The sequence below is a fragment of the Dermacentor variabilis genome, chromosome 1 (genome assembly GCF_050947875.1).
Source record: "Dermacentor variabilis isolate Ectoservices chromosome 1, ASM5094787v1, whole genome shotgun sequence".
Taxonomy (NCBI): domain Eukaryota; kingdom Metazoa; phylum Arthropoda; class Arachnida; order Ixodida; family Ixodidae; genus Dermacentor; species Dermacentor variabilis.
The window spans coordinates 165918267-165944212 of NC_134568.1; the positions used below are offsets into that span (position 1 = coordinate 165918267).

The 25946-nt window shown below is 45.7% G+C and overlaps 1 protein-coding gene across 3 annotated transcripts in view; it reads left to right on the forward strand.

The window, feature by feature from the left end:
* LOC142587778 (RUN and FYVE domain-containing protein 2-like) overlaps window positions 1–25946 on the forward strand; it is a 108854-nt gene that overhangs the window by 74299 nt on the left and 8609 nt on the right. For 2 of the 3 annotated variants that reach the window (XM_075699040.1, XM_075699030.1), the window contains 3 exons: window positions 14020–14106; window positions 15307–15436; window positions 21491–21585. In XM_075699040.1, coding sequence (XP_075555155.1) covers window positions 14020–14106; window positions 15307–15436; window positions 21491–21585 — 312 coding nt within the window. Of the gene's footprint in view, window positions 1–14019; window positions 14107–15306; window positions 15437–21490; window positions 21586–25619; window positions 25747–25946 lie in introns of all 3 variants that reach the window. The other variant, XM_075699050.1, reaches the window with a different exon arrangement.

A 25946-nucleotide genomic window follows, 5' to 3' on the forward strand; every position in this document is an offset into this window, starting at 1 on the left:
AGCCGCCGCCGGCAGTCCTCCCAGACGATGCGCGCTACTCTGGCGCCATCTAGTAGCCATCGTCGCCGCACTATGCTCTTCTTTATGGTGGCTTTATCTTCTCGTGCTTTCGCCATACCCTCCTCCGGTTTCCGCCTCGTGGTTCCGCTGCGCCCTCCTTTCCGCTTTCCTCATCACCTCTTTCATCCCCCGTTGCGCTGCGCGTTCGCTTTCATCATTCGCTACGCTCGTTCGTTTGTTTACGCCGAGGCATAACGCTGACGCTCGCCGCAGGTACGGGTGCCTAGGAGCTGCGCTTTAAAAATGTCGCAGTTTTGCACGAAAGGCGAAGCATCGATTGCGATAGCCAATTAGTGCACAGCTATACGAAGTAAGGCTAGTAGCTTTATCAGCCGTATAAGCTTGTAAACATTCGTTTACTGACTAAATTAGCAAGCATGGCGTCGCGTGCGCACTTGCAAACATGAACACATATTACTCGATGGCCGCGGACACTCGCTGTCAAAACTCTGGCGCGAGGAAGAGCGGCAGCAGCAGTGAGCGAATTGCCCTTCGTGCTGCCTCTCGTTTCAGTGCAACTAAGCTGCGAGAACACAGCGCACGCGAAGCTATCAGACCTCGGCTTGCCTAGACTCTGTCTCACCGCAGATGGCTTTCTATATGGTGCCGGCGTGGCCACGCTCAGCCGCGCCATACGCAGATGCCGCCGGAGTAAAACACCCGTGCTGCCTTGCGCGCGATGGAAGACGGCGCGCTTCTTCTGCGCCTTCCGCCCTTGTACGCGCGAGATCGAGCCACCATCGTTCTCGGCTCACTCGCAGACTTTCACTCTAATCCAGAGCATACAGCGCGTGGCCACGATGTTACCGCACTTGGACAGACCATCACGGCGGCGGCGGCGGAAATGCGCTTGGAGTGTCCATATAGTTGCTATCGCAATGATGATGATGACAAGATGTATTTATTGAGTGATGGCTTGAAGGCCCATAATGGGGAATCGGAAGAGGAAAGGTTATTGCAAAAAAAAAAGGCGTATCAGTACGCTTATGTCGTTAATCGGAGAAACCGTCTAACCGTTCATTGCACTGTCGCATTGTAAATGCCCTCCAAAATTTGATGACAGAACAGTTTTATGCAGGCATAGGAACGAATAAGCGCGTCTTATGGTCGATGCTTGGCATATTAATAATAGTGGAAGTGCGTGTGTTAGTCAGCCTTCCATATAAAGAAGTATCGGATCTGAACCGTTATCTTTCGCGTAGGCCCACGCCAGTCCCATTGGCGATTATCGCTGCCTCTCCTGAGCTTACGCAGATAAGTCTGACGGGTGGCGTCGCCATTCCTGAGTATGCGCAGATAAGTTTTGTGTCCGTCTTTGCCGTCACTGCGCGACTTTTCATTTGATAGTCAGCGCAAGGTCGGCCTTCGTGTTGTCCGTTTTCCTCTTCTTGTTTCCGTGTCTGTTCGCTTAACTTTTTTCTTCACGGCGGCCGCATTTCGATGGGGGCGAAATGCGAAAACACCCGTGTGCTTAGATTTAGATGCACGTTAAAGAACCCCAGGTGGTCGAAATTTCCGGAGTCCTCCACTACGGCTTGCCTCATAATCAGAAAGTGGTTTTGGCACGTAAAACCCCATAATTTAATTAATTAACTTTTTTCTTACATTAAGCTAAGTTGCGTGCTTGCCCTGCTGTGTTTGTATATGGATTTCGTTTAAGTAGAACGATAACAAGCGCTGTTGCCGCGTGTTGGCACACGCTGCATTCTGGCGTGACGCGTTTTTTTTTTTTTTGCGCTAAAACATACTGTGTGGTCTGACATTTTTATGAATTGCTTCATTCAATTGTAACGACCATCACGATTAAATACTTCTTGTCGCGCCACAAATGCCAGAGGTCTCCTTCTCGCTCTACGGCAACGCTGCCTTCGTTATGACTCTGCTCTGACAAAACATCGAAACCTTGAACTACAAAACTTTACATCCAACAAAGTTTTTAGCTTTGCTATTAACTTGAAATGAGTTTTGACTTCGGACTACATAATAAAGTCTCAAAAGGATCACTCATTGAAGGCAGAACCTGCCACGCTTACACCGTGCAAACACGTGTAATGTCCTTTTCTAATCGTTTTGTGAAACAAAAGCATACGAAATGCAAGAACATGGGATCAAAAAAGAATGATCGCTCTATTGTATTTATTTTTACTTATCCTTATTAACTTTGTCACGCCCATCGCCATTCATCGAGGCAATACTATAACTGAGCAGCACGGCAACTTCCAACCCGTGCTGTGTATGACTTGCGACAACACCGTTTGCCACTCAGCCACTGTTGTAACCTGTCAACCCAGCACTGAGTCGATGAGAAAGTGCGATGACGCCAACCTACAGGTTAGGATGCAAAGCCAAGTCGTTTTGTTCAACGACCAGCAATTGTGCTTGCCATGATCTTCCCCGCCGAGTTCTCATTTTGTTTTACAGGCACAGGTTCGTCAACTAAATAGTTTGTTCCGTTGTGTTAATCGTGAATTTTCTGCTTGTATGTCTGACGCTGCTTCCACGTGACAGTAAAAGGTTTGAGCTATATGGCTGCTTTAAGAAAAATTGCGAACACGTCCCAAAGCAACAGCAGGCATCTGGCAGACGTCGTAGGGCCGGGCTCCGAGATCATTTTGACCACCTGAAGGTATTTAATGTCCACTGATATCGTTATAATATTTTAACGTATATAAGCATTTTAGGATTCATCCCACCTTGGTACACGACTAAATCACGACCGGGAAACGCATTCGCGGCCTTGTGATGAGCAGCAAACGCCTTTTTACACGCATGCAGCCACTGCTGCCGGTTAAAAGTTGTAGCATAAGCTGTAGGGCAAATTACACAAACCGCCCTAGTACAGCCGTAGTGTCTATAGATGTATGGACACAAAGCAAGTATAAACTTCACAGAATTGTAATTAAACTGTTAATTAGGATACCGATATGATCGAAGTTCATGTGAATGCAGCTCAAAGCACCGAAGTGCGGGAAGACGTGTGTGGTTAACAGAAAGATCTATCAACACAGGCGCTAGCTATACCAACTTTTTATTGCTCAAAGAACGTATACGCGGGGTGATCGTTATAAGTTTTCCGGAATTTTTAAAAATCGCCTGTGACTGACAGCCCAATTCCTGTCCTTGGCTTGAAAAAAAAATTGCATTTCGCCCCCATCGAAATGCGGCCGCCGTGGCCTGGATTCGACCCCGCGACCTAGTGCTTAGCAGCCCAACACCATAGCCACTAAGCAACCACGGCGGGTACATGGTTTGTTCGAAGAGACGGACGAGAAATCGAATCACATATTCAACTAATTAAGAACAGTTCACTAATTGTTAATTACCTTACGGCGCATATTACAATTTATAAATTGGGCTGGTGAGTTTGCAGAGCGTGTCCACTTGAAATTATTCTCCAGGATGGCACCACTTTCGAGATATTATTTCCCAAAGTGTGGGACGAAATACATAGGTGTTCCAGTTACTTTTGGGCTGCAACGCATAAAAAAGTGTTTTGTTAAAAAAATATAAGTGGAAGCGAATTTTTACAGCGACTTTAATGGCGCATATCTCCAAACTGGTCTCATTCTGGAAACTCATTCAAGTGGATACACCTTGCTAACTCACCGGCTACAATTCGTAAATTGCCATATGTGCATTAAGTAACTAAGTAAGAAGTAATCAGTGAATCTTTGTTAATTAGTTTATTATGTTTCGTTTTTTTTTTGCTAATGTCAGCCTCTCTGTAGCTCAAGCACTAGAATTACGTTATCTACAATAGGCGATTCTTAAAAATTCCGAAAAACTTAAAAATTATCACCCCTATATAAGAACCTCGAAAGTTGGAGGGTTATCAGAAGAACCTAAAAAGTGAGAAGGTGATCAAACACGATTTTGCAGACACGTGGCAATATTGGCAGGTCCAAGAAAACAGCAACAACATTTTGAAAGGAAGAGCGAATTCTTTTTCATGTAAAGTCGACTTACGCAACTGTCACCATATTTTTATACAGAAAGGGTCAGTGATTTCGCGCATGTCACGATCCTGATGCCGATCTAGTACAGCTAGTACAGCTTGTGGCCGTTAGTGGGCTGTAGCGGACTTTGTTACAATTTTAAGTGGTGTGTGTGTGTGTGTGTGTGTGTGTGTGTGTGTGTGTGTGTGTGTGTGTGTGTGTGTGTGTGTGTGTGTGTGTGTGTGTGTGTGTGTGTGTGTGTGTGTGATAAACGCGCCGATTACCTCAGGAGAAAAGACATGCTCGCCGTATTACAAAATTGACTAAAAGAAAGCACTGATTCACTCGCACACCGGTCAAATCTAGGATCACGACGCGGCTGTGTTGCTTGCTGCCAAATATATACGTAATTATGCGAATGCGGTCGGCAGTGCAAGATATATGGCAGTTAGATCGCACCGCGTAGAATACAAGTTCTTTGTTGGCGATTTCACACGGGTTTGGCGTACGTGGGATCTGGTATCTATCTGGCCTCTTGGTCGAAAACGGCCCTTTAGCGCCTACAGAGTAAAACTGCTGTGGAGGACGCTCTTTTCTGTGCCTGTAACCAGGCGCAGACGCCGTCAGACGACGTGCTGACGCCGTCAGAATTGATGACGTCACAGCCAGTTGGTGCAAGGATTTCAAGGCGGCGTCGCCATGCGTGTTTCGTTCTTGCGTTGGCTTACGAATCGCTTACTAACGGTGAGAGTGGTTTTTTATTAATTATACGGACACTCCTGGCGCATTTTTGCCGTTGCCGTCGCCGTGATGTTCCGCATAAAGTCCAAGGTCGATAACACCGTCGCCGCGCATCGTATACTGTATGAGCGAGTGAAAGCACAAAAGCACGCGAACGTGAGCTGGCGATCGCGGCTCAATCTGGCGCGCGCAAAGGAAGTGGAGAGCAAGCGCGCCGTCTTCCGTCGCGCGAAAGGCCGTTGGGGGGGGGCGCAGCGCTGTGCTCCGGAAGGAACTGCGCATTTCGCGACCGAGCGCAAGAGAAACTGACGATTGCGGCTCGATCTCATCTGTCTTGCGTGCGTTTCCTTTCTTAAAGACGCTGCGCTCTCTACTTTCCTGTCGAGAATGCTCTGTCATGCTGATAACGCGTATGCTATTCGTTACTTGGAAGTACCGGGCTCGCAGCGTTAACGGAAATGCGGGCAACGTTGTGAGGCAAATATACATACCAAAGGGTGCAAACTTTTTACAGGGAAAGCTGTATATGACTAACCTGCCGTAGTTTTTTCGGCGTCCGGCAACAGAAACGACCTTAGCGATTTCTAACAAACCCATACGGGTGCAGTGCGGCGGCGGAAACGTCAAAATGCGGAACAGATTAGTACGCTCGCCGTGAACAATAGCGTGACGTCAAGGTTATCGAAGTATATATGTAGGAGAGGTATCGGCGCTAAAAACAGCTGCGTTATCGATGGGGCCGACACGTATAGTTCGTACACCCGAAGAACAACATCCGTATGATGAGCGCCGGAGGCAACAGCAACGAGAATGTAAACGGCGCCGGCGCGAAACGACGACAGACGAAGGACGTTCCCGCGATGCTGAACGAAAACGACAATCGCGAGCCCGGGCACCTCCGAACGAGCAACGACGCCAGACTCGCAACGCAAAAAAATGTCAACCATTCTGCTCTTTGAAGATGGAATGGCAGCGAAAGTACTTTGCTTTTCGTTTGAGAGCTTTGACTGCCGTCAACTTTCGCTGCCATTCCATCTTCACAGAGTGGAATGGTTGTCATTTTTAGAGTGTAAGAGTGCTCGTCTGGCGACAAACTGATTTACACCTTTGACGGTGTTAAAATGTTTATTGTGTACTGACTTACTCCGATGCTAGTAATCGCCATTACCGCAACGTCGCACTTAGCACAGGAAATCGTGCAGATCCCATGCACTGTGGAAATCGGTGCGAACGAAGCCTAGCGGAGCCGGCTCGACAAATTGGCGCGCCACGACACGATTAGAGACGCGCAGTGTGGATTTCGGCGACGAACGCGTCCCGCAGCCGTCCTCGGTCATGGCGGCGGACACAGAAACACGACACAGCGACGCCACCGAGCACTCACAGTGTCTAAACTTTCGGACGCCGCAAAGAAAGCTTCGCTCATCACGTCCTCCCAACCGCAGCCAGATTTATCCCACTGAAACTGTACAATTGTGGTTCAGCAAATACTGTTGCAAATAAACGGCGGCGCGGCGGCATTGGCGTCTTTTCAGCTGTGACTTGTGTCTTCAGTGTCGGCTATCACGGCGTGCTCTCTCATTTTTAGTAAACTGTTGCTATAAGACGCGACCAACGCTACAAGCATCCAAAGCGCTAGGTTGCTTGAGAAAAGCTGGTAAGGGTGTCCGTCTGTCTTTCCTAGCACGCGTCTGTGGCCTAATTTGACAATGTTCATCCTTTAGTTGGGCAATTATTTGACTGAAATGAGTTGCTAAGGAAATTATAGGTTGAGTGTTTGGTACAACGTTTTACACAGGCTATGCATTCCTATAAATAAAAACATATCAAATGATATGTTGTCACAACTAATTGACATGGGATATCGCACGGAATAGCGATTTAAGTCAGACTCTTTTTGAAAAGTTTGTTGAAGTGCATCCCAAAATATGATGACATCTTTTTAGCTTGTAAAGCAATGTTCAGTAGTTTCGCGTACATCGCACAGACGACAATTAATGGATCATACGAATATGCCTACTGAACGTAGCCATGCAAGTTCTGACGGGCAAGGTTTCAGGATGTAACATTTAAAACAATGACTGTTGATGGAGACGGTCATTTTACGCGATAAAATTGGCCACACTGAACAAATTTTCTATAGTGGTTTTCTATATTGGTGCGATTATACTTACCACCGTTTTTGCGTTTCCTTCAAAGCTTTGAGCTTTGGCTGAGCAGCATGTTCTAAGGATGACTGGGAAGATTTAAGAGGCTCTTTGTATGCGTCTGTGTCGCCGTGCTAGTGGAAGAGACAGATCAGCTGGTTTGTCTGTTTATGCTACCTACTAGTGTCTGTGCCCTGCAATCGATCAGTGCAAGATAAAAAAAGAGGATGTCGGGGGGGGGGGGGGCTGTGGATAGAACATCGGGTTGCTACACGGATTTTCGCAGTTCGAAATCGGCTATCAGACGCACAACTCTCTTCTCCATTAAGCGACAGCTTGTACTTGGCGAGACAGCCGACGACAACAGCCACATGCCTGAACCTGCATACCCAAATGTACCTGTATGCCGAACGTCAACAGGAGCAAGAGCCTCTCTGTCAGGTCACATGGCATTTAGCTCTTGCTCCTCTTGCTTGTATAAGGCAGAAATGAATTGAAAAAGAAAACCCTGAGGGCGTAGGTAAAGAAATACCCTTCACGATAATGTGAGCTGACATTATCAAGCTTCCGCATCTAAATTTTTATCTTAGGTCTGGTTTTTCAATAAATAACCTTTATCTTTTTTTTTGTAACGAGCTAGAAACAATTGATTATTTTTTTCATTCCATCCTGCCGTCTATCTGCAGAATATTCTTTGTATTTTTGACTAGTAACCTAAGCTTAACTTTATCCACATCAAGCCTATTGTCCTTTGGTGCGTAGCAGCTTGGTGCCAGTTACGGGCCATTATATAGCAGCTCTGCATATGTTCATTGAAGCGTCCTGAATATTATGCTGCTAGAGGTGCCGACCGTGGCGTATTCTATTATAATTTCTTTTTGTGAAGTATGCCCCATTATAATTGTTGCCATTATGTTATGCAATGTTTGCTTTTCACTTGTTTCTTTCATTTCTCGTTATTGTATGAACTTTTCACCACCTCCCGTGTGGCCAATCCCCCTCGTGAATAGGAACCATGTTTTGGGACCCCTACATCATCAAAGAAAGCTTCGCTTTAAAATACCTGACATGTGCTTGTGCGCGCCACTAAGGCGTGACGCTAGGCGCACCGTTGGCAAGCCTCCGAGCAAGGTTATTTAACTCTTCGGTGTCTTTCGCCTGTGCTTAGCCGTCCTACAGAGGTGTTCGGAGGTGGGCAATTGGTTGTCGCTGGGCATGTTTGTTATTATTCTTGTTAATTTTTTTGCCTTGTGTGTGTGTGTGTGTGTGTGTGTGTGTGTGTGTGTGTGTGTGTGTGTGTGTGTGTGTGTGTGTGTGTCTGTGCGTGCGTGCGTGCGTGCGTGCGTGCTCGTGTGACCCTTGTGCCGTTGCGTACTTACAAGTTTTGATGGTGACAGATTTAAATCATTTAATAGCGTGATAGAAACTGTCGGATATGAAGTTACTCATGGCATATGTTGTTGCCATGACTTCTAGTTGTATTGGTCTAAGAGGGTGTGTAGTAAAGCACTGCAAGGGCCGCGGGCCGGTCTCTGTGGGTCCTGGCCTGCTGCCCTCGGGCTTGGGTCGGGCTTGGGCTTGCAGCCGCGGGCCTGGCCCGGGCCCATTCTTTGATGGGCCTAGGTCGGGCCTTTGAGCGCATGCGGGCGTTCTGTATAGTCCCAGATATTTTGTGCGAAGCTAAAGTGATAAGTCGGAAAAAACTGGCTCTTGATTACTTTAGCGAACAAAATAAAATGTAGCAGGTAGAAGTTTCTTTTTTGCTTGAACAATGACAAACTTTCCTCTCCATAAAGGAAGAAAGATGGATACTAATAGTCGCTCTTGATACGATTTCACTGCTACTGCTTTCGCAATTGCACTGTGTCAAAAAAAAATTATGGGTTTTTTACGTGCCAAAACCACTTTCTGATTATGAGGCACGCCGTAGTGGAGGACTCCGGAAATTTTGACCACCTGGGGTTCTTTAACGTGCACCTAAATCTAAGTGTGCACTGTTTCAATACAATTATTGCATTTGCGCTATTTTACTGTTTTTCTTTAATTTATTGCACAACATTTAAGACTGTTAAGTGGCCATTACAATGCACATCCATTGCTTCCGCCTTAATTACATTAGCAATGTTCTTCGTGGCCCTAAATCTATGGATGATAAGTGCTTCGTCACCCGCCGCAGTCGCTTAGCGGCTATGGTGTTGCACTCTAAGCAGGAGGTCGCGGGATCAAATCCCGGCCGCGGCGGCCGCATTTTGATTGGGGTGAAATGCAAACACGCTCGTGTTCCTTGTATTGGGCGTACGTTAAACATACCCGGGTGGTCAAAATTAATCTGGAGTGCTCCACTACGGCGTGCTTCATAATCAAATGGTGGCTTTGGCGCGTAAAACCCCAGAATTCAATTAATGCATTCAAGTGCTTCGTCGTGGGTTCGGCAGTATAGAAGCTCATGCCCCACCCACGCGCATGTAACTGTGCTTGGTGTTAAGAAAGTTCGGCGTCTTGAATTGCAATTTAAGTAAAGGAGAAAATCCTCTTAGCTGTCGTAGCCTGATCATATTGTGATAACTTAATCTTGCTGTACACGATCATTGCCTCTTTCATTACATTCGTGCACAAGTCGGAATATGCGCGTTTTATATTTCGGCTACTTTCGCTTGCTGTACGTCTAATAGGATTGTACCTTTTTTTTTTCCTGCTGCAAGAACTATTTATCATCAAAATACATTTAACAGTTGTGTATACTAATCCTTATAGTGTTATAAACATAACGTGTACGCAAGATTTTAACTAAAATTACCTGCCAGGAATATGCAACCAAGCCTTTGCTTTTTGTTGACAATTTCATGTTAGCTGTACACAATTGCTTTGTAGAAAAACGTGTTTGCGTGTCAAAACCACGATATGATTATGAGGCACGCTGTAGTGGGGTACTACGGAATAATTTCGACCACCTGGCGATCTTTAATGTGCACACAGTGTACGGTACACGGGCGTTTTTGCATTTCGCCCCCGTTGAAATACGGCCGCCGGGATTTGATCCCACGACCTCGTGTATAGCAGCGCAACGCCATAGCCACTAAGCAACCACGGCGGGTGTAGGTTTTCGTTGCAATATATTATTGTTGCTACAGGGTTACATTGACGTCTTTCGATATGCCACCTTAGCCAGTGTTCCTCAAACTTTTCCAGTACGTGAGTACTTTTTAGTAGTACCAAATCCTACCATGACCCCCCCCCCTCCCGCACACACACACACTTTTATAAGCCTTCTGAAAATTCACTTTTTCCAATGACGCTGATACATTTGCCTTAATCACAATAGAAAAAGCTACCAAGAATACCTGTTAATGTTTTCAACAAGGATTGATTTAATCATGTCTTTTAAGGAGAAGGGTGTATTTGGTTTTTTGATACAGCCATATCTGTTGAACCGCGATTTTACAGTTTCGGTGAAACAAAAGTGGCTGCGATTGGTAGGGTGTGTTTGGTAACGTTTTCTTTGTGGTTACCGAAGGTTTAGATCGCCGTTTGTTTTGTCGTTTCGCTGTTCATCTAGTGATGCCAAAACTAATACTATAAATCGCTTCATACGCGCTTCTACTTCAGTGTATATATTTGCCCGGATACAGAAACGTTCTTTCTGGTGTATATATATATATATATATATATATATATATATATATATATATATATATATATATAGTAAGCATTTATGCGGACTTCACCTTCATCTGTACAAAGATCAATCATCGGCTCGTGTTCGTTTTTGCATCGGCGGCATTTTTCCTTCTTGGAATAAAGCGTCGTCTCGACCGTGGTATTTCAAGTGGTGGAGGCGCTTTACGATCCGTTCGACCTCAAGCCTCTTCAAGATCTCTCCTGGAGCTACGTTTGGGACGCCGCTTACGCCAAGAGGCTGCCATGTCGCAAGACCAGCCCGCAGCGTCCACCAGCTCGGTTCAAGTGCCAGCCACCCCCACTCCCAGTCCTGCCAACAACCGGTCTCGCGATCCTGAAATCTTCTCTGGCTTGCCTGGTGAGGACGTTGAAGACTGGCTTGACAACTGCGATCGTGTCAGCGAGTACAACTGGAACGAGACACCGAGGCTTAAAAACGTACCATTTTACAGCTTGAAATACCATGGTCGAGACGTCGCTTTATTCCAAGAAGGAAAAATGGCGCCGACGCAAAAACGAACAGAGCCGATGATTGATGATGACTTTGTACAGATGAAGATGAAGTCCGCATAAATGCTTACTATATATATATATATATATATATATATATATATATATATATATATATATATATATATATATATATATATATATATATATGTGTGTGTGTGTGTGTGTGTGTGTGTGTGTGTGTGTGTGTGTGTGTGTGTGTGTGTGTGTGTGTGTGTGCGTAGTAGTAGTAGTAGTAGTAGTAGTAGTAGTAGTAGTAGTACTCTTAGCGAAAAAGCGTTAAGCGTATGGGCACCGAGGCTGAAAATTCATGTCTGTTCCGGCAAGCAGAATGTGCATATAGTTGGACCTTCCATGAAAAAAGGGTCATGACCGTAGTTTCAGAAGCACTGACCTAAGCTATTAACGTCTACTTAACGCATGTACACACGAGTTCCTTCTGCGGGCCCAAGTCACGCCTTGTCATGCAGGCGCGGGCCCGGGCCAGTCCTGCTCATCCAGGCGCGAGTCCGGGCCTTGGCTTGGAGCCATGGACCCGGGCCGGGCTCAGGCTTTGAACGCTGGCCCCGGCCTGGGCCAATGCAGTGCTCTAGTCTGTAAGCACTGTTTAAATGGGGGGGGGGGAGGGGGGTGAATCCGCAACCCGAAAGTTTGGCATCGATATTGAAAAATTCACAATTTAGAAAAAAAAAAGAAAATGGTAGTATCGCTTCAAGGGCGAAGCATTGACAGCGACAGCAAGGTTTAGCGTTGTGCTTGGACTCCTCGGATGGTGTGTTCCAACTATACGCGGTTGCGACCTGTTGGCGCGACCCAGCATGCAACTCCTGCTGTGTGGAAGAAACAGCGCCCTGGCAACTGTGCTAGGCGTCTCACAACGCTGCCGTGATGATGAGCGTCGCCATTGGTGCTGCGCAGGTGTCGCACCTCGATGGTGCGCGAGATGAGACCGTCGGAAAACCGTCAGAGTTAGTCAGTGCTCAGCGAAACATCAGACAACGCTAGTTTGGTATTTACTGCCGTTTCGTCTCGTAGCAGTGCATGCACACTGCAGCCGAGCAGGAACGCTATAGTGTGCTTATTTAGCATGCACACAAGGTTCATGCCAGCAGCGGAAGGCGGAAGGCTGCCTTGGCTCCTCCGCCGCCAAAGCGATTGAGTGTAGCGTTGACCTGTGCGTCGACTTCGCGTCATCGTTACTGAAGCCAAACTTAACTCGCATCGCTGTAGGCTTCTTAACACTCCGCGCGCGAGCCGCACATGCACCGACAACTTTGCACCGCCGGCAGCGTTGTTGCGCCTCGAGCGTTCGCATAATGGACGGTTTGCAAAAATACTGTTGCGCATGCGCGAACACGGCTGTCACGAGCGCCGTCTACATGGTTAGGTACGAGAAGCAGACGAACAACCAACGCAGCTATAGCGCGCCTTGAGACGACGGTTTGTGGTGGTTATGATCGCGGTATTTTCGTGAAAAGGACGGCTTGTTGTGTTGCGTATTGTGCACAGAGTGTTTCACCAGCAAACGGAGCACGAGTTTATTTCGGTTTCCGTCCGAGAAGAGCTATCCGGCGAGGAAAGCAGCATGGATAAGCGACGGCCGGAGATGCCATCACAGCACACAACTTGCTCGCTCCTCGCAGAGCCGGTTCTCATCGCGCTATTTGCTGCTACTGAATTGTCATATGCCAGCGCTGCGAGGTTATTTCGGCCTGCAAGCTTCGAGACACCCTTAAACGCATCCGCATTTTGCCGGAATAGGCAAAATGAATTTCGCAGTAATGAATTCGCCTTGGCTAACGATCGGCTTCAGCACTGTATAGATCCTTTAGCTGCTTACAAACATAGGCCCTGGACAGCTTTCGGTTTTGCTCACTGACGTAGCCCGCTAAATGTAGCGAGCAAGAAAAGCATTGGCGGCTATATCGAGTAGCAGGAGTGCGTTAAAATCTAAGCCCACAGATTTTCAACACTTTTCCTCAGCACATAACGACAATCTTACAAGTCAAGGTTGCCGTAAGTTATACGAGAAATTTTACGTATTAATGTTAAGGCGTAATGTGCATGTCTCTTATATAAAAACTTAAAAATATACTTTCCGCACAGTGGAAGAACTTAAAAATACGCTTTGTGTTCCGACGCAGCAGATTGATAAGGCCCGTGAGCGGAAGTTTCTTGGGGCCGCTCTCTCGCTGCTGTTATCGCGCGAGTAAAACCGTCTATAGCGCAGGTATGGTCACTAAAGTTTTCATGAAAATTTTACGGCATTTAATAATTATGCCTCTGTAAAGGTAGGAGCTGCAAATTGTCTCTGTCAGGTTAAATAACACAGCAGCGCTAATGCCGGTTGTGCACTTTCTGTAGCGTTGTTTTATTAGTTTCTTTTTTTTACAACGAATTTGACGTCTTAGCCTTGAACGCCGTGTTATTATCTGAAGGAGCTACACCCGTGCACAAGGAACTTTTTGCAGTGGCCGGTCTCTCTTGTAGCCTGGACACGAATGTGTGGGTATCTACTATTCTTATTTCGCTCTGCTTTTATTCCGATTGTGATTCACCCTTTTGTTGAATTTCAATGCACGTCTACTTGAAACAGTTTTCTTTTTCTTTTTTTTAATTAAGCGAACGGTACAAGATGTGAAAAACGGTCTGGAGTTTTTTTTTTCTAACATGCCTTTTGAAGTGCGTGTCGACAGTGCCATATATTCTTGTGTCCAGACTTAGTCCAGCATCAGTGGTTGTTTTTTGTTGGCGCCTGTAGGATCAGTATTGCTGCAACAGCGCCATATGGTTGCTGTAGGCCAAGGTGCCGCATCAGCGGATAGGACGCGATGTTGGGCAATGTATTATAAACACTGAAATGCCTTTTGTGCATAGAACATTCTCAGTGGCGTTCTTTGACGTTTCTTTATACGTTACATAACCGTTTGACTAATGATTGGTTTCAGAGCGCAGTCGATAGAGAAACAAAAGCAGGCTTTCGAAGAAACAACGAGAAGCCTAGGACAGCAGCTCATTGACAAAGATCAAAAAAGGTAACTAATCCATCTTCGCCTAGTGCTGCTTGTGATGTACCACGATGGCTTTTCACTTACAGGTATGAGCCGCTTATACATCGTGTTCACGCAGAAGTGTGTACGCCTTTTCTTGCTATATGTTACCTATACAGATATGGCTCTACTTTTTGTTAAGATGGTAAGGGAAAAAGACAAGGGCCGTTAATGCATTCAATATTGGACAAGGGATGAAGTAAATTTAGGAGTGGGCTTGAAGTGTGGTCGTCTCGTTGTCGTTTGTATCAGTGTATCGTTCTTCGATTGTCAGTGTACCAGTGACGCAGCAATGGATTTGGATCGACGGTGGTTAGAGTGTTAACAGCAGCAAACGTTCTTTGTTTGTCCCCCCTAAATTCTTTAAACCTACCACATAATTCGCAAATCCAGTTTGTGCCTGTGAATGTTGCGGTTGACATTCTCTGCTGAAGAGTCGCTGTCCGTCGTTCATATGCTGATATTGTTCTCACTGGCCAATGTGGCCCAGAGCATGATACCTTTAGGTGATAAGTGCACCGAAGTCATGCTTGGGGTGACCTGATCACCTGCGCTGGAGCTGGGGGCACGAAATTTTGAAAGATTGTCGCTTGGTCACATTATATATATATTGCATATATATTACTTTCTCAAAAACAAAGACATCGTTTTATGCATTAAAGCACAAAAATAACTGGAACGCCAATGCATTTCCCCGCAAAGTTCGGGAATTAATATCTCGAATGTGCTGTCATCCGGAGAATTCGTTCCAAGTGGATCCTCCTTGCGAACTCCACGGCCGGAATTTGTAAATTGCTGTATGGGCCATAAAGTAATTAGTTAAAACTTAATTAGCGTACTTCTGTTAATTAGTCGATTCTGCGTTTCAGTTTCTTGTGCAACTGTCCGCCGCTTCGAATTGACCAGCTCATGAACTAGAATTGTGCTATCTGCCACAGACAATCTTTAATACTTTTTAAAGTGTTTGCTGAAACACCCTGTGTGTGTGTGTGTGTGTGTGTGTGTGTGTGTGTGTGTGTGTGTGTGTGTGTGTTGCCTGCTAATCTCGAAGAAGGCTGAATAATAATTTTTTTTCTTCGCTGCCATAGCTACAAGAGCGTCAGAACGCGCCCAACTGTTTGCTTGTCAAGTGTTTAGACTTTTGCCGAAAACGTGCGTAGACGCATTACTCTCGTTCGCATCCAGGTCGCTGTTGGAATCCGACCTGAAGATTGAGCGCGAATGGCGGGTGTCGCTCCAGGCCACGGTGGCCGATCAGCAGGAGGAAGCCGCCAAGCTGCAGCGCGGCATTGATGCCTACCAGCAGATGGCACAGGTCTGTCTCCCCCCCCCCCCCCCCCCGTGTCTCTCTGACTGCTACCTGGGGCCCTGTACAGTAAAACGATACTCATTGTTACGGCGATAATTAGCCCAATTTAATCTGTAATTTTAACCATTAGCCTACTTTCAGAACATTAGGTACAAACTATTTGTTTAGAATATCAGGAATTATTAACCACTGTGTGTTTCACAGCTCCGATGTCTCCTACATTTATCTGCACGCACGCCAAAATTGTTGAATCGTATTTGTGCGCTGGAATGCGTGGTCGTATCAATTGGTTGAAAACGTAAAACTCGCCACTGGTAACATTGCGATGCCAGAGTGCAGAACAACACGACTACGAAGAGCAATAAAATAAGATGAATATGCGTTCTTAACGAATCTGTGCCAAATCATGGACAAATCTGCGTATAACTCGTACGGGGAAGAACTAAAGACCGTAGGCTGACAACACAAAGACAGGAACACGGTTCACAAGACGACCGCTGTGTACGAATGTTCTCTTTGTATTCCAACTAGGTAAAAAAAAAAAAAGAAATGCTAGGCCAGATTTCCACGGTGTGAGCAGCTGCAACGCCAGATTTCCCTTTGGTAATGTTAAGATACATTAGGATGTGAGGTATAGTTTATTTTACAGCTGGCATGTGTTGCGGCATGCAATAAATGCGCTTAAGGCACAGGCAAGACTAGACGGTTAGTAGAGACAGCCCGTCAGCGCCAGCGCGAGCAGGCAACCAGATGGCGTAACGCAAGGGAAAGCGTGGATAGAAGATCGAAAGGGGTCTGATGGTTCGGGATCGCGAGTTTCCAGCGCTGCCAGAAGTTTGTGTTGCGCTCTTCCACCGTAAGATAACGAGAGCATGACAAACAGTTATTAATAAAAGGGAAATCTGGGAGCCCCTGCAGTCGTTCAACCAACCGCGGGAGTATTAATTTTTTCCGCACTGCGGCTTCTTTTATTGTACGTTTTTTTGTCATTAAGTTGTGTTGCATGTCGTCCGTGCATTTCTTTAGAGCAGTTGAGTGTTTTACGTTCAGAAATTAATTCGTTTTGTTTCGCAATTTATAGTGCATAAATAAGTCACGACACTTTCTCGAGTACGCCTTTCGCTCGATCTGAGTAACCTTAGAGATGGGATAGCACGCCAGAGTTGAAGGCGGACTGCAACGAAATTTCGGATAGCTTAATATATATATATATATATATATATATATATATATATATATATAAAGCAGCCTCCGCGCTAAGCTTTGCGTTTGGAGCACGAGTGGATGCGCCTCAAAAACCTCGCAGAAAGATCACGTTCTTGCTGAAGAAATTAAAAAATAATAATAATAAAAGACGCCGCCATTACCGCTCGCATTAAGAGGAAGCTTTAGCTTGGGTGCTCCTATCTAAATACATGTAAGAGAATTCGTTTTTCTCGGCAACCATTGCACCAAACTTAACGAGATTCGTTTCATTAAAAAAGAAAAACTTAAATTCTAGTGACTGTTCGTTTGGAATTTGCCGTTTAGATCGTCAATTTTTTATTAAAAATTTCCAGAAATCGCAAATATTCAGTAAATGAAACTATCAAGTTTACAACTTTATAACTCAGCAATCAAAAATGATATCACAATTGTGTGAATTGCATCTAATAGTACATCTAACGCGGACAAATTTGATATGTTACACATGAATCTCAGAAAACTTAGTAATATGGAAATACAGCTTTTGCATAACCGATGTGCACAACGTAACAAATTCAAGTAAGATATAAATTGGCATATCGAATTTGTCCACTTTGAATGTTCTAATAGACGCCGTTAACAGAACCTCGATATCTGTTCTTGATGCAAAGCTGTTTAGTTTGTAAACGTCGTGCTCCTATTTTTTTTTCGAACTTCGGAATTTTTGAAAATATTTTAAACAAAATTCAGGCCCTAAATTGAAATTCCGCTTCCAACAGTCACTAGAATTTAACTTTCTCTCTCAAATGCAAGTAATTTCATTAAAATCAGTCGAGGGGTTATCTCAGAAAAGCGTTTCTGCGTTTTACATGTATTTGAATGGGCCGCGTAGGAGTTGGGCCCAAGGAGGGTAAACGAAAACTTGGTTAACCTCCTTGGTTGGGCCCGAGCTAAAGCTTCCTCTTAAGAGGAAGGACGTTCCGGCTACCCTATGGGAGCCTTCTTTACAATGGCAGCAAATGGCGAAGTACATTCATTCAAGTAAGTGTTATCACATGCTGCAGGCATCGCGTATTTACTGGGGGAAGACTGCCGGTATACTCCTGTTAAGCGTGTGCGCAGTGGCTCGAATAATCAAGAGATTTTGAGAGCAAACGTGGAATCGATTTCCTCCCAGTGACGATGACGTAGGCGTCGTCCCAGTTTATCACCTGCACCAGATGCACTGCGAGGACATTAGGCGCCACTTGTTTTTTACGTCATTAGAGTGTTCCCGGAGCCTTGTTTGAAGTTTCCGTTTCTCCCACGTGTATATACGTGTTCGCAGTGTGGGCACGGAGTTTTATGCCTTGCCCACGCAAAGTTCTTTCTGTCCAACTTGCGTTTGACATTCGCAGTGTAGCTTCTGAGCTTCCGTGCAGGCACGTGTGCCACCTGTATGTCGTAGGTGCGCAGTGCCCGAGCGAGCGTTATGCATATACAAAATAGTATGAATGAAATACCAAGCAGAAACAATACTTTCTGTATTAAATATAGGTTTTATTTAATAGTTATGTCAATGTATTTGTAAGTTTCTGTCGGCCATATTCTGTACGAAATTTTGGGAAATACCAGTTAGTGGCAGTCCATGTGTCATGGGTTTGTTGTTGTCGTAGATTTGACAAAGTTAAAAGACGCATTATGCATGCATTAATGCACCGTAAACATTATCCCGTCTTCAATGAAAGTATCTTGGCTTGCAAACCAAAAAGAGCCATCCCGTCGCAAGATACAAAAATAATCGCCCACGTACTAGAGAAACGTTTGTGGCGCGAGGCTCTAGCTCGGTTGGCAAACGAACTTCATTCCATTGAAGACGCAGAGGAGTCAGATGGCTGCGTTCCGTTCCTTGACGCCCTTGTAAAACAAAAAGGTAATCGCTTGGTAAAACTGTTTTTTTTTTGGGGTTTTTCTTTTATGCCTATTAATCTTCACTCTAAAAACAGTGTCACCCTTTGGGGCGTATATTTGCCACACAACAATAATCGTCATCTCTCTTGCCCGCATTTTCTGTCTAACGCTGCGAGCCCGGTTCTTCCAAGTCACGAACGGAATGCTCGTTATCAGCATGACAGAGCATTCTCGATAGGAAAGTAGCGAGGGCAGCGTTTTCAAGAAAGGAAACGCAAGCTAGACAGATGACGATTGTTGTTGTGTCGCAAATGTGCACCCCAAAGGGTGCAACTGTTTTTAGAGTGTTGGACATCGAGTTCGCCCCTTCGGCCACTGTGTGTGTCAGTAGAACATTTGTCCGCCCTTGCTACTAGCCATTACATCGCTTCAATGTCTCCTGAGTGGAGACTGCTTTTTTCCCATTTCATTAATTCCGTAATTACTCATTTCACATTGTTAGTTTGCTGCTCGACCCTGTACATTGCTTTCACTGCAATGTGTAAGTGCCTTGCACTTCTGTGGCCAGCTGGTGCTTTGGTCGCAGTTCGAGGCGGTTTTTCTTTACTAGCTTCAGACCCCACCTTTAATAAATCGGAATTCTTTTACGTCTAGAGCATAAAATATTATTCCTAGCGTAACTTTTTAAATGTGTGGCTGTAAGCAGCTTCTGTTACTTGTCTATCAATGATCGTAACGGCGAGTGTAATTTTATTAGAAACGCACCTTTTTTGGAGTATTTATACGTATCACAAGAAAAAAATAGGGAAAGACGGGGAATGCGGGAGATGGAAATTCGAGACGATGAGCAAAACGTGAACAAGGTGAATGTAGGAGCCAACGTTTCGACAAGTGGACTTGTCTTCTTCAAGGCGACGTACGCTTTGCTCGCCACAGTATATATAGGTGGGGTTCTTCTAAAGGGGAGAGGGTGTGAGGCGGGAGGGTGCGGAAACGAGGGAACGTGTGTTAGCGTGTCGAATTGAGAGTAAAGGAACGCTGTGCACAAGGTCACAGCCAGGGCCACCCCCCAACCCCGTCTGTCAACGCACACGTGTTAGCCGGCGTGTCAAGGGCGTCTCACACGCCGGCTGAAAAAAAAAAAAAGAGGAATGGAAAGGGAAAAAAAGGGGGGGGGATACGCCGAGAAATCAAACTAAGTGTTGTTGCCTATAGCGTTGCCTATAGAGAAAAATAGGTCATTCAACACCTATTTCATTTTCATTTGTGCCTATCGAAGTAGTTACATCAGTAGAATGACTTGAGCGAATGAATGCGCACCATTACATCAACTATTTTTAAACACATCCCCCCCCCCCCCCCCCGCTGTAGAGTTTCACAGGTAGATACAGTTTTAATTGGAATCCAGAAGATTTTCTGCTATAAAGCCAGACTTGGCAGTTGGGAAAGAAGGTGGGGCAGATTTTATCAGTGAGACGATTTGAGTTCACGAAGTGTTTATTGAGGGACGCGACTGGCTACTAGCGTGATGTGTCGGATTCGCTACCGACACATCACGCTAGTAGTCGATGTCCCGAATTCCTGGACATGCTAATTAATTATGGGGTTTTACATGCCAAAACCACTATCTGATTATGAGGCACGCCGTAGTGGGCGACTCCGGGAATTTGGACCACCCGGGGTTCTTTAACGTGCACCTAAATCTAAGTACACGGGTGTTTTCGCATTTTGCCCCCATCGAGATGCCGCCGCCGGGGCCGGAATTCGATCCCGCGACCTCGTGCTCAGCATTTTAGCCACTAAACTACCACGGCGGGTATGGACATGCGAATAAAGCATACAATTACCAACCGGCGCTGTTTGTGCGTATATGTTCTCCCGTCGTTCTGTTTTAGTGCGCTGCAACTTGTCGGTTCTTTCCAGTGCTGTTTCTGTGCTCACATAGGGCGCATGCTGCGTGTCGTATTTCAACCCTAGGTCGTGTAGGCGTCTCATAAGCCACAGCTCCCACAACTGTAAACCTGTTAAGAATTGCATTGTCATGTCGATTTAATATCCGTTCTTGCCCTTCTAAGTTGTGGACACATGTTGTACGTGATAGTTTTGTGGGTTTGAGTCTCAGTCGCGGCTGGCACATTTCGAAGGAGGCGAAATGCAAAAGCGCTCGTGTATTACTCTGATTTAAGTGCATGAAAAGAACCTCGGGGGATCAAAATTAATCTGGAGGCCTCCACTACGGCTTTCCTCATAACCTACTGCTCTGTTTCGAGGCGTAAAATCCACAAATTAATTTACGTGATAGTGTTTACCTCATCGTTGACGTCGTCTACGTTGTCGTGTTCGTAAGTGACTTATTTTTCTTTTTTAACGTAATTGAATGGTTTCCTCGCCGTATGTGCTGTCGGCGTCAAGTGAAATGCGATTAGCCGCGCGCGAGGCACAATGTATTTGCAGCAACAGTATTGCAGTATTGCACGCACCCTTGTTTCCTTCATCTCTCGGCTATTTTATGTGGATGACAGCTCAAAGTGCACCTTGGGTCACGCACGCCGAGGCTCGCGTTTCAGTAACACAGTTGCTCAGGTTAGATTTTCGCTGGAGCCAAGAACATTCGTTTTAAAACAAAGCGGTTTATTCACTTTATTTCACCTGATTGGTCGTGTGCTATGCTACGCGCTGTTTAATAATGTCGCATGCATAGTTCACGTAAGTTCGATATTATACTCGGTATTCTATTAGTAACCGAATGTAGTGTTATGTATGATTGACGTGTGTTATATGTCTGCATCTTGGTTTGTGTGTTAGTGTGCCGCCAAGAGGTAATCGGCGTATGTATGAACTTTGCCGTCGGCTCGTTGTGGATACGGAATTTGATGTGCAGAAAGAGAATGTTGACATGGTTGGACCAGTGTGCACCTGCCTGCATGTCATATCAAGATGTTCACACTGGACTGCACTCATAGGCTGGACGTGCTTCTTTTTCAGGATCACGAAAGGCTGAAAGTGGAATTCTCCGAACTGGAAAGAAAGTGCGCTGAACACGAGCTCACATTAGAAGAGCTAGGCTGCCAGCTGAGCGAGTAAGACCCTGTTTCGCTATGTGTGCCTTGCTTCGCTAACGCGAGATAAACAGCCGTCACAGTGTACATCTGTGTACTTCAATTGCAGTTATAGGATAGCGTTTACCTTTCAAGACGCACGAAATAGGGTCGGCCCTCTAAGTAGCTTCTCGGAACGATATAATAATTGCAGTAGTCGCAGAACAAAAGTGGCCGCCTCAAATTTCCTGTTTTCCTTTCTAGCTTTTTTTTTCTTTCTTGCAGCCATTAGCATTGTTACGAAAAAAAAATACAATTATATCGACCACTCACCTAAAGGGCATAGCATGTGCATGTTCTTCGCTGTTTCTTTTTTATTTCTTTTTTTAAGCGAAGCTTTCTTTGCTATGCCTACTCGCTTTCTGGCGTGTCATCGTTGTTTTCAGCTGTCTCGTCAAGTAGAAGCTGTCGCTGTCACGGTTACTTTCGTGAGGTTTCGCCTGAATCGGCACCGGATGCGTGTTTCTGGCGCTTTGCCAAGCTCTCTATCGTCGCACAGCGCCAGGAATGCTTCGGCCGTCCACTTCGACGCATCAGGTGCCGAGTAACGAGGTATCTCGCGAAAGTGGTAGTATCACCGAAAGGGATCTCGAGAATATCGTCCTAGAATAACGCCTACACACTCTTAAAACAGTTGCACCCTTTGGAGTGTGTATTTGTCTCACAATGATAATCGTCATCTGCCTTATTTGCGTTTCCTTTCTTGAAAACGCTGCGCTCGCTGATTTCCTGTCGAGAGTGCTATGTCACGCTGATAACGCGCATGACATCCGTGACTTGGAAGTACCGGGCTCGCAGCGTTAAAGCAAGGAAATCAGGGCAAGACAGGTGACGATTATCGTTGTGGGACAAGATGCGCTCCAAAGGGTCCAAATTTTAGAGTGCACAGTCAAAATATTTACATCCTTAAGGGTATAGGTGTTAGCCATGGGACAAACCAGCACCCTTAAGGATGCAAATTCTTTTTCTGTGCATCTTTGCTCTGCACGATATTCGCCTCCGTTGGTGATGGCGATTACGGGACGCGTTCTTCGCCGAAATCCGCTGCCCGTTTATTGTGATAGGCCGTTTTGTCTTGCGGCTTATCATAGCTTTGCTTACGCCGATTCCCACAGCGCGTGGGACCTGCATGATTTCTTTTTCCCGAAAGGGATGTGGGGAGACTATGTCGTCATCCTATGGGCACGTAAACGTAAGTTGCGTAATCGCAAACGATGCTTTTGGCAAATAGTTTAGCCGTGGCCGGCGCTGCCACTTAGCAAAGCAGTCTTTCAGCTGCACCAATAACTGTGTTTCATTCCATGTTCAGTGCTCGATCATACAGGAGGTGCAGAAAGTAAACAGGCTGCACTTATTTGCAACATTAACACTAAGGAGCCTTGGTGGGCTCATACGAATCATGCTAGTGCGTATGAGCCTACCGCGTCCTGAGTAATTGCTAAAAGTAGGTCATGCGTAAATGCATATACACAGCACCACTGAGATGCGTGCTATGTTTTATTTTCTGTGCCGCATGCTGAACTCGTCATAAGCTTAATCCTCGACGTAGAAGCATGTATTACCCAAAATTTACAGCAGAGCGAAGTTAGCAGCGTCTAATTGGTGCCGGCCGCGGTATAAGGCTGGCGGCTGTGGCGCGAGAGTTCTATTCCCGGCAGCGGCGGCCGCACTCCTGCGGGGCCACAATGCAAAAGTGACTGTGTGCTCAGATCTAGGTGAACGTGAAAGAACCCCAGGGGGTCAGAATCACTCCGAAACTTAGTACCGTCTAAACCGGTTTACAACCTTAAGGGTCCTAAGGGCGCAAACCAGTTATAACGCACAACCTTACACCCGCAAAAGTGTAACGTGTGAGTTGTACACTTTCAGACAAAGGTACACCCTTCGGGGTGTACATCTGCCACACAACAATAATCGTCGTCTGCCTTGCTTGCGTTTCCTTTCTTGAAAACGCCACGCCCGCTACTTTCCTGTCGGGAATGCTATGTCATGCTGATAACGCGCATGCCGTACGTTACCAGAAAGTACCGGGCTCTCAGCGTTAAAGAAGGGAAATGCGGACAAGACAGACGACGTTTATTGTTGTGTGGCAAGATACTACCCAAAGGGTGTAATGTTGTTTTACACTCTTAAAACAGTTGCACCCTTTGGGGTGTATATTTGACCCACAACGATAATCGTCATCTGCCTTGCTTGCGTTTCCTTTCCTGAAAACTCGGCGCTCGCTACTTTCCTGTCGAGAATGCTGTCACGCTGATAGTACGCAAGCCGTTCGTGACTGGGAAATATTAGGCTGGCAGCGTTAAAGAAAGGAAACGGGGGCAAGACCGATGATGATTATCGTTGTGGGACAAGATAAGCCCCAAAGGGTGTAAATGTTTTTAAGAGTGTAGACAGAAAACACCCTTTAGAGTGTAAACCGGTTTACAGTACACTCTTAAAACAGCTGCACCCTTTGGGGTGCATATTTGTCGCACAACAATAATCGTCGTATGTCTCGCCGGCATTTCCTTTCTTTAATGCTCCGAGCCCGGTACTTCCAAGTCACGAACGGCATGCGTGTTATCAGCGTGACAGCATTCTCGACAGGAAAGTAGTGAGCGCACCGTTTTCAAGAAAGGAAACGCAAGCAAGGCAGATGACGATTATCGTTGTGCGACAAATATGCACGCACCTGCTTTTTTGGAGTGTATTACGGAGTGTATTACGGAGTGGAGTGTATTATTGGAGTGTACATTACGGCGCCCCTTATGGCCTGCTGTGAAATCTTTGGGACATTGAATGCAGTCAGCGAGGGCCTTAAAAGGCCAACTGCAACGGAAAATAGAAATTCACTTTGGCTAATTTGGTTATAAATGAGTATTGTGTAGGGCTACAGAAGCAGTCTTGGCGAAGCTGCAAGGCTGCTAGTTGTCCAACTTCCTTATTTGCAGCCTTTATAAATAGCACTCAAGCGGAAGTCGCGTTCACCTGGTGGTTAGCGAATGTGACAGAAATCACAGCGCGTCGCTGCCGGGATTTTTCAGCGCGCTGCGGGTATCCGCGGGCTCCGTCTAATCTCGGAGTTCGTTCTCAAGCGCCGCGCTATCTTGAGTCACGCGTCACTTCTGGCATGCTGTAATGCCGGATTTTCTGAGTTTCGATTTCAAAAGCATCTACTTTTACGAGCTTTTCAGGACGCATCCGCTCATACTTTAAACATAAAATTTTGCACGGTTGCTGCTATAGTAGGATACAACTTAAAAAAACAGCAGTTGGCAACCAAGGCACACGGACCGCGTGGGCTTGCGTTACTCCGCCTGCCAATCACAGAAGCAAACAACATCGTCGTCATGCGACCTTATCAAAATGGCTTCATGCTTGATACCCCCGGAGCGTCTGCTGTTATTGAAGAGTCTTTTCATCGGCGGAAGCGATGAGGTGTGCAACAGACACCGACAAAGTGTATGGAGTCTGAGCATTTCACTCTTCAAAAGTCTGCAGTACAGTTCATTTCACTGCTGACCCCGTTTTACTAATGAAACTCAGTCAACTGAAGTGAAACTTGGCAGTAAATAGTTGCAGAGAAGCAAGCGTTTTATTTCAGTTCAATAAAGAATTATTTCACTGTTCCGTTATAATAGACGAGTTAAAACACACAAACTTACGACTTATAATTTTATTTTTGTAGATACCGCCTTATTTAAAAATAGCTAACAGGGAAAGTTTGAAGTACGAACTATTCGCAGCCTCACGGAGGAACAGTGACTGGCAGTTATTAGGACGTAGGCGGGGCTTCACTGCAGACCTGAGTTCTATCCGACTATATATGTCTGCGGTACTTGAAACCAGGCTCCTTACGCAGCCCAAAATTTCGTTGCGGTTGGCCTCTAACAGTCACATGGTTTTTGTGTAACACGTTCCCACACCTTGGCTTCCTATGGCATACCGTATTTTACGCTATCTAGATCGTAAGTTTGCAACGTGCTTCATAGTTGTTTATGGGCCTGGCGTTCTATTAAAAAAAAAAAAAACAGGTCCAAGCTGCAAGTGGCTGACTTGAAGGAAAACAACTTGTCCTTAAAGGAAGCTGTCTGGACAAGTGATAAGGACGCTTCCTGCTGTCGTCAGTGCAGCAAGCCATTCTCTGTTGCCAGGCGAAAAGTGAGCATATTTTGGTAACAGACTTCAGACTGTGTAGTGCCTGCAATGTTTCTTTCTTTTGTTTTTACGTGTTCGCGAGCGCGATTCATTTTACCCACCTGCACTATACACTCTTAAACAAATGTACACCCTTTGGGGTGTATATTTGCCACACAACAATAATCGTAATAATCGTCATCTGCCTTGCTTGCGTTTCCTAC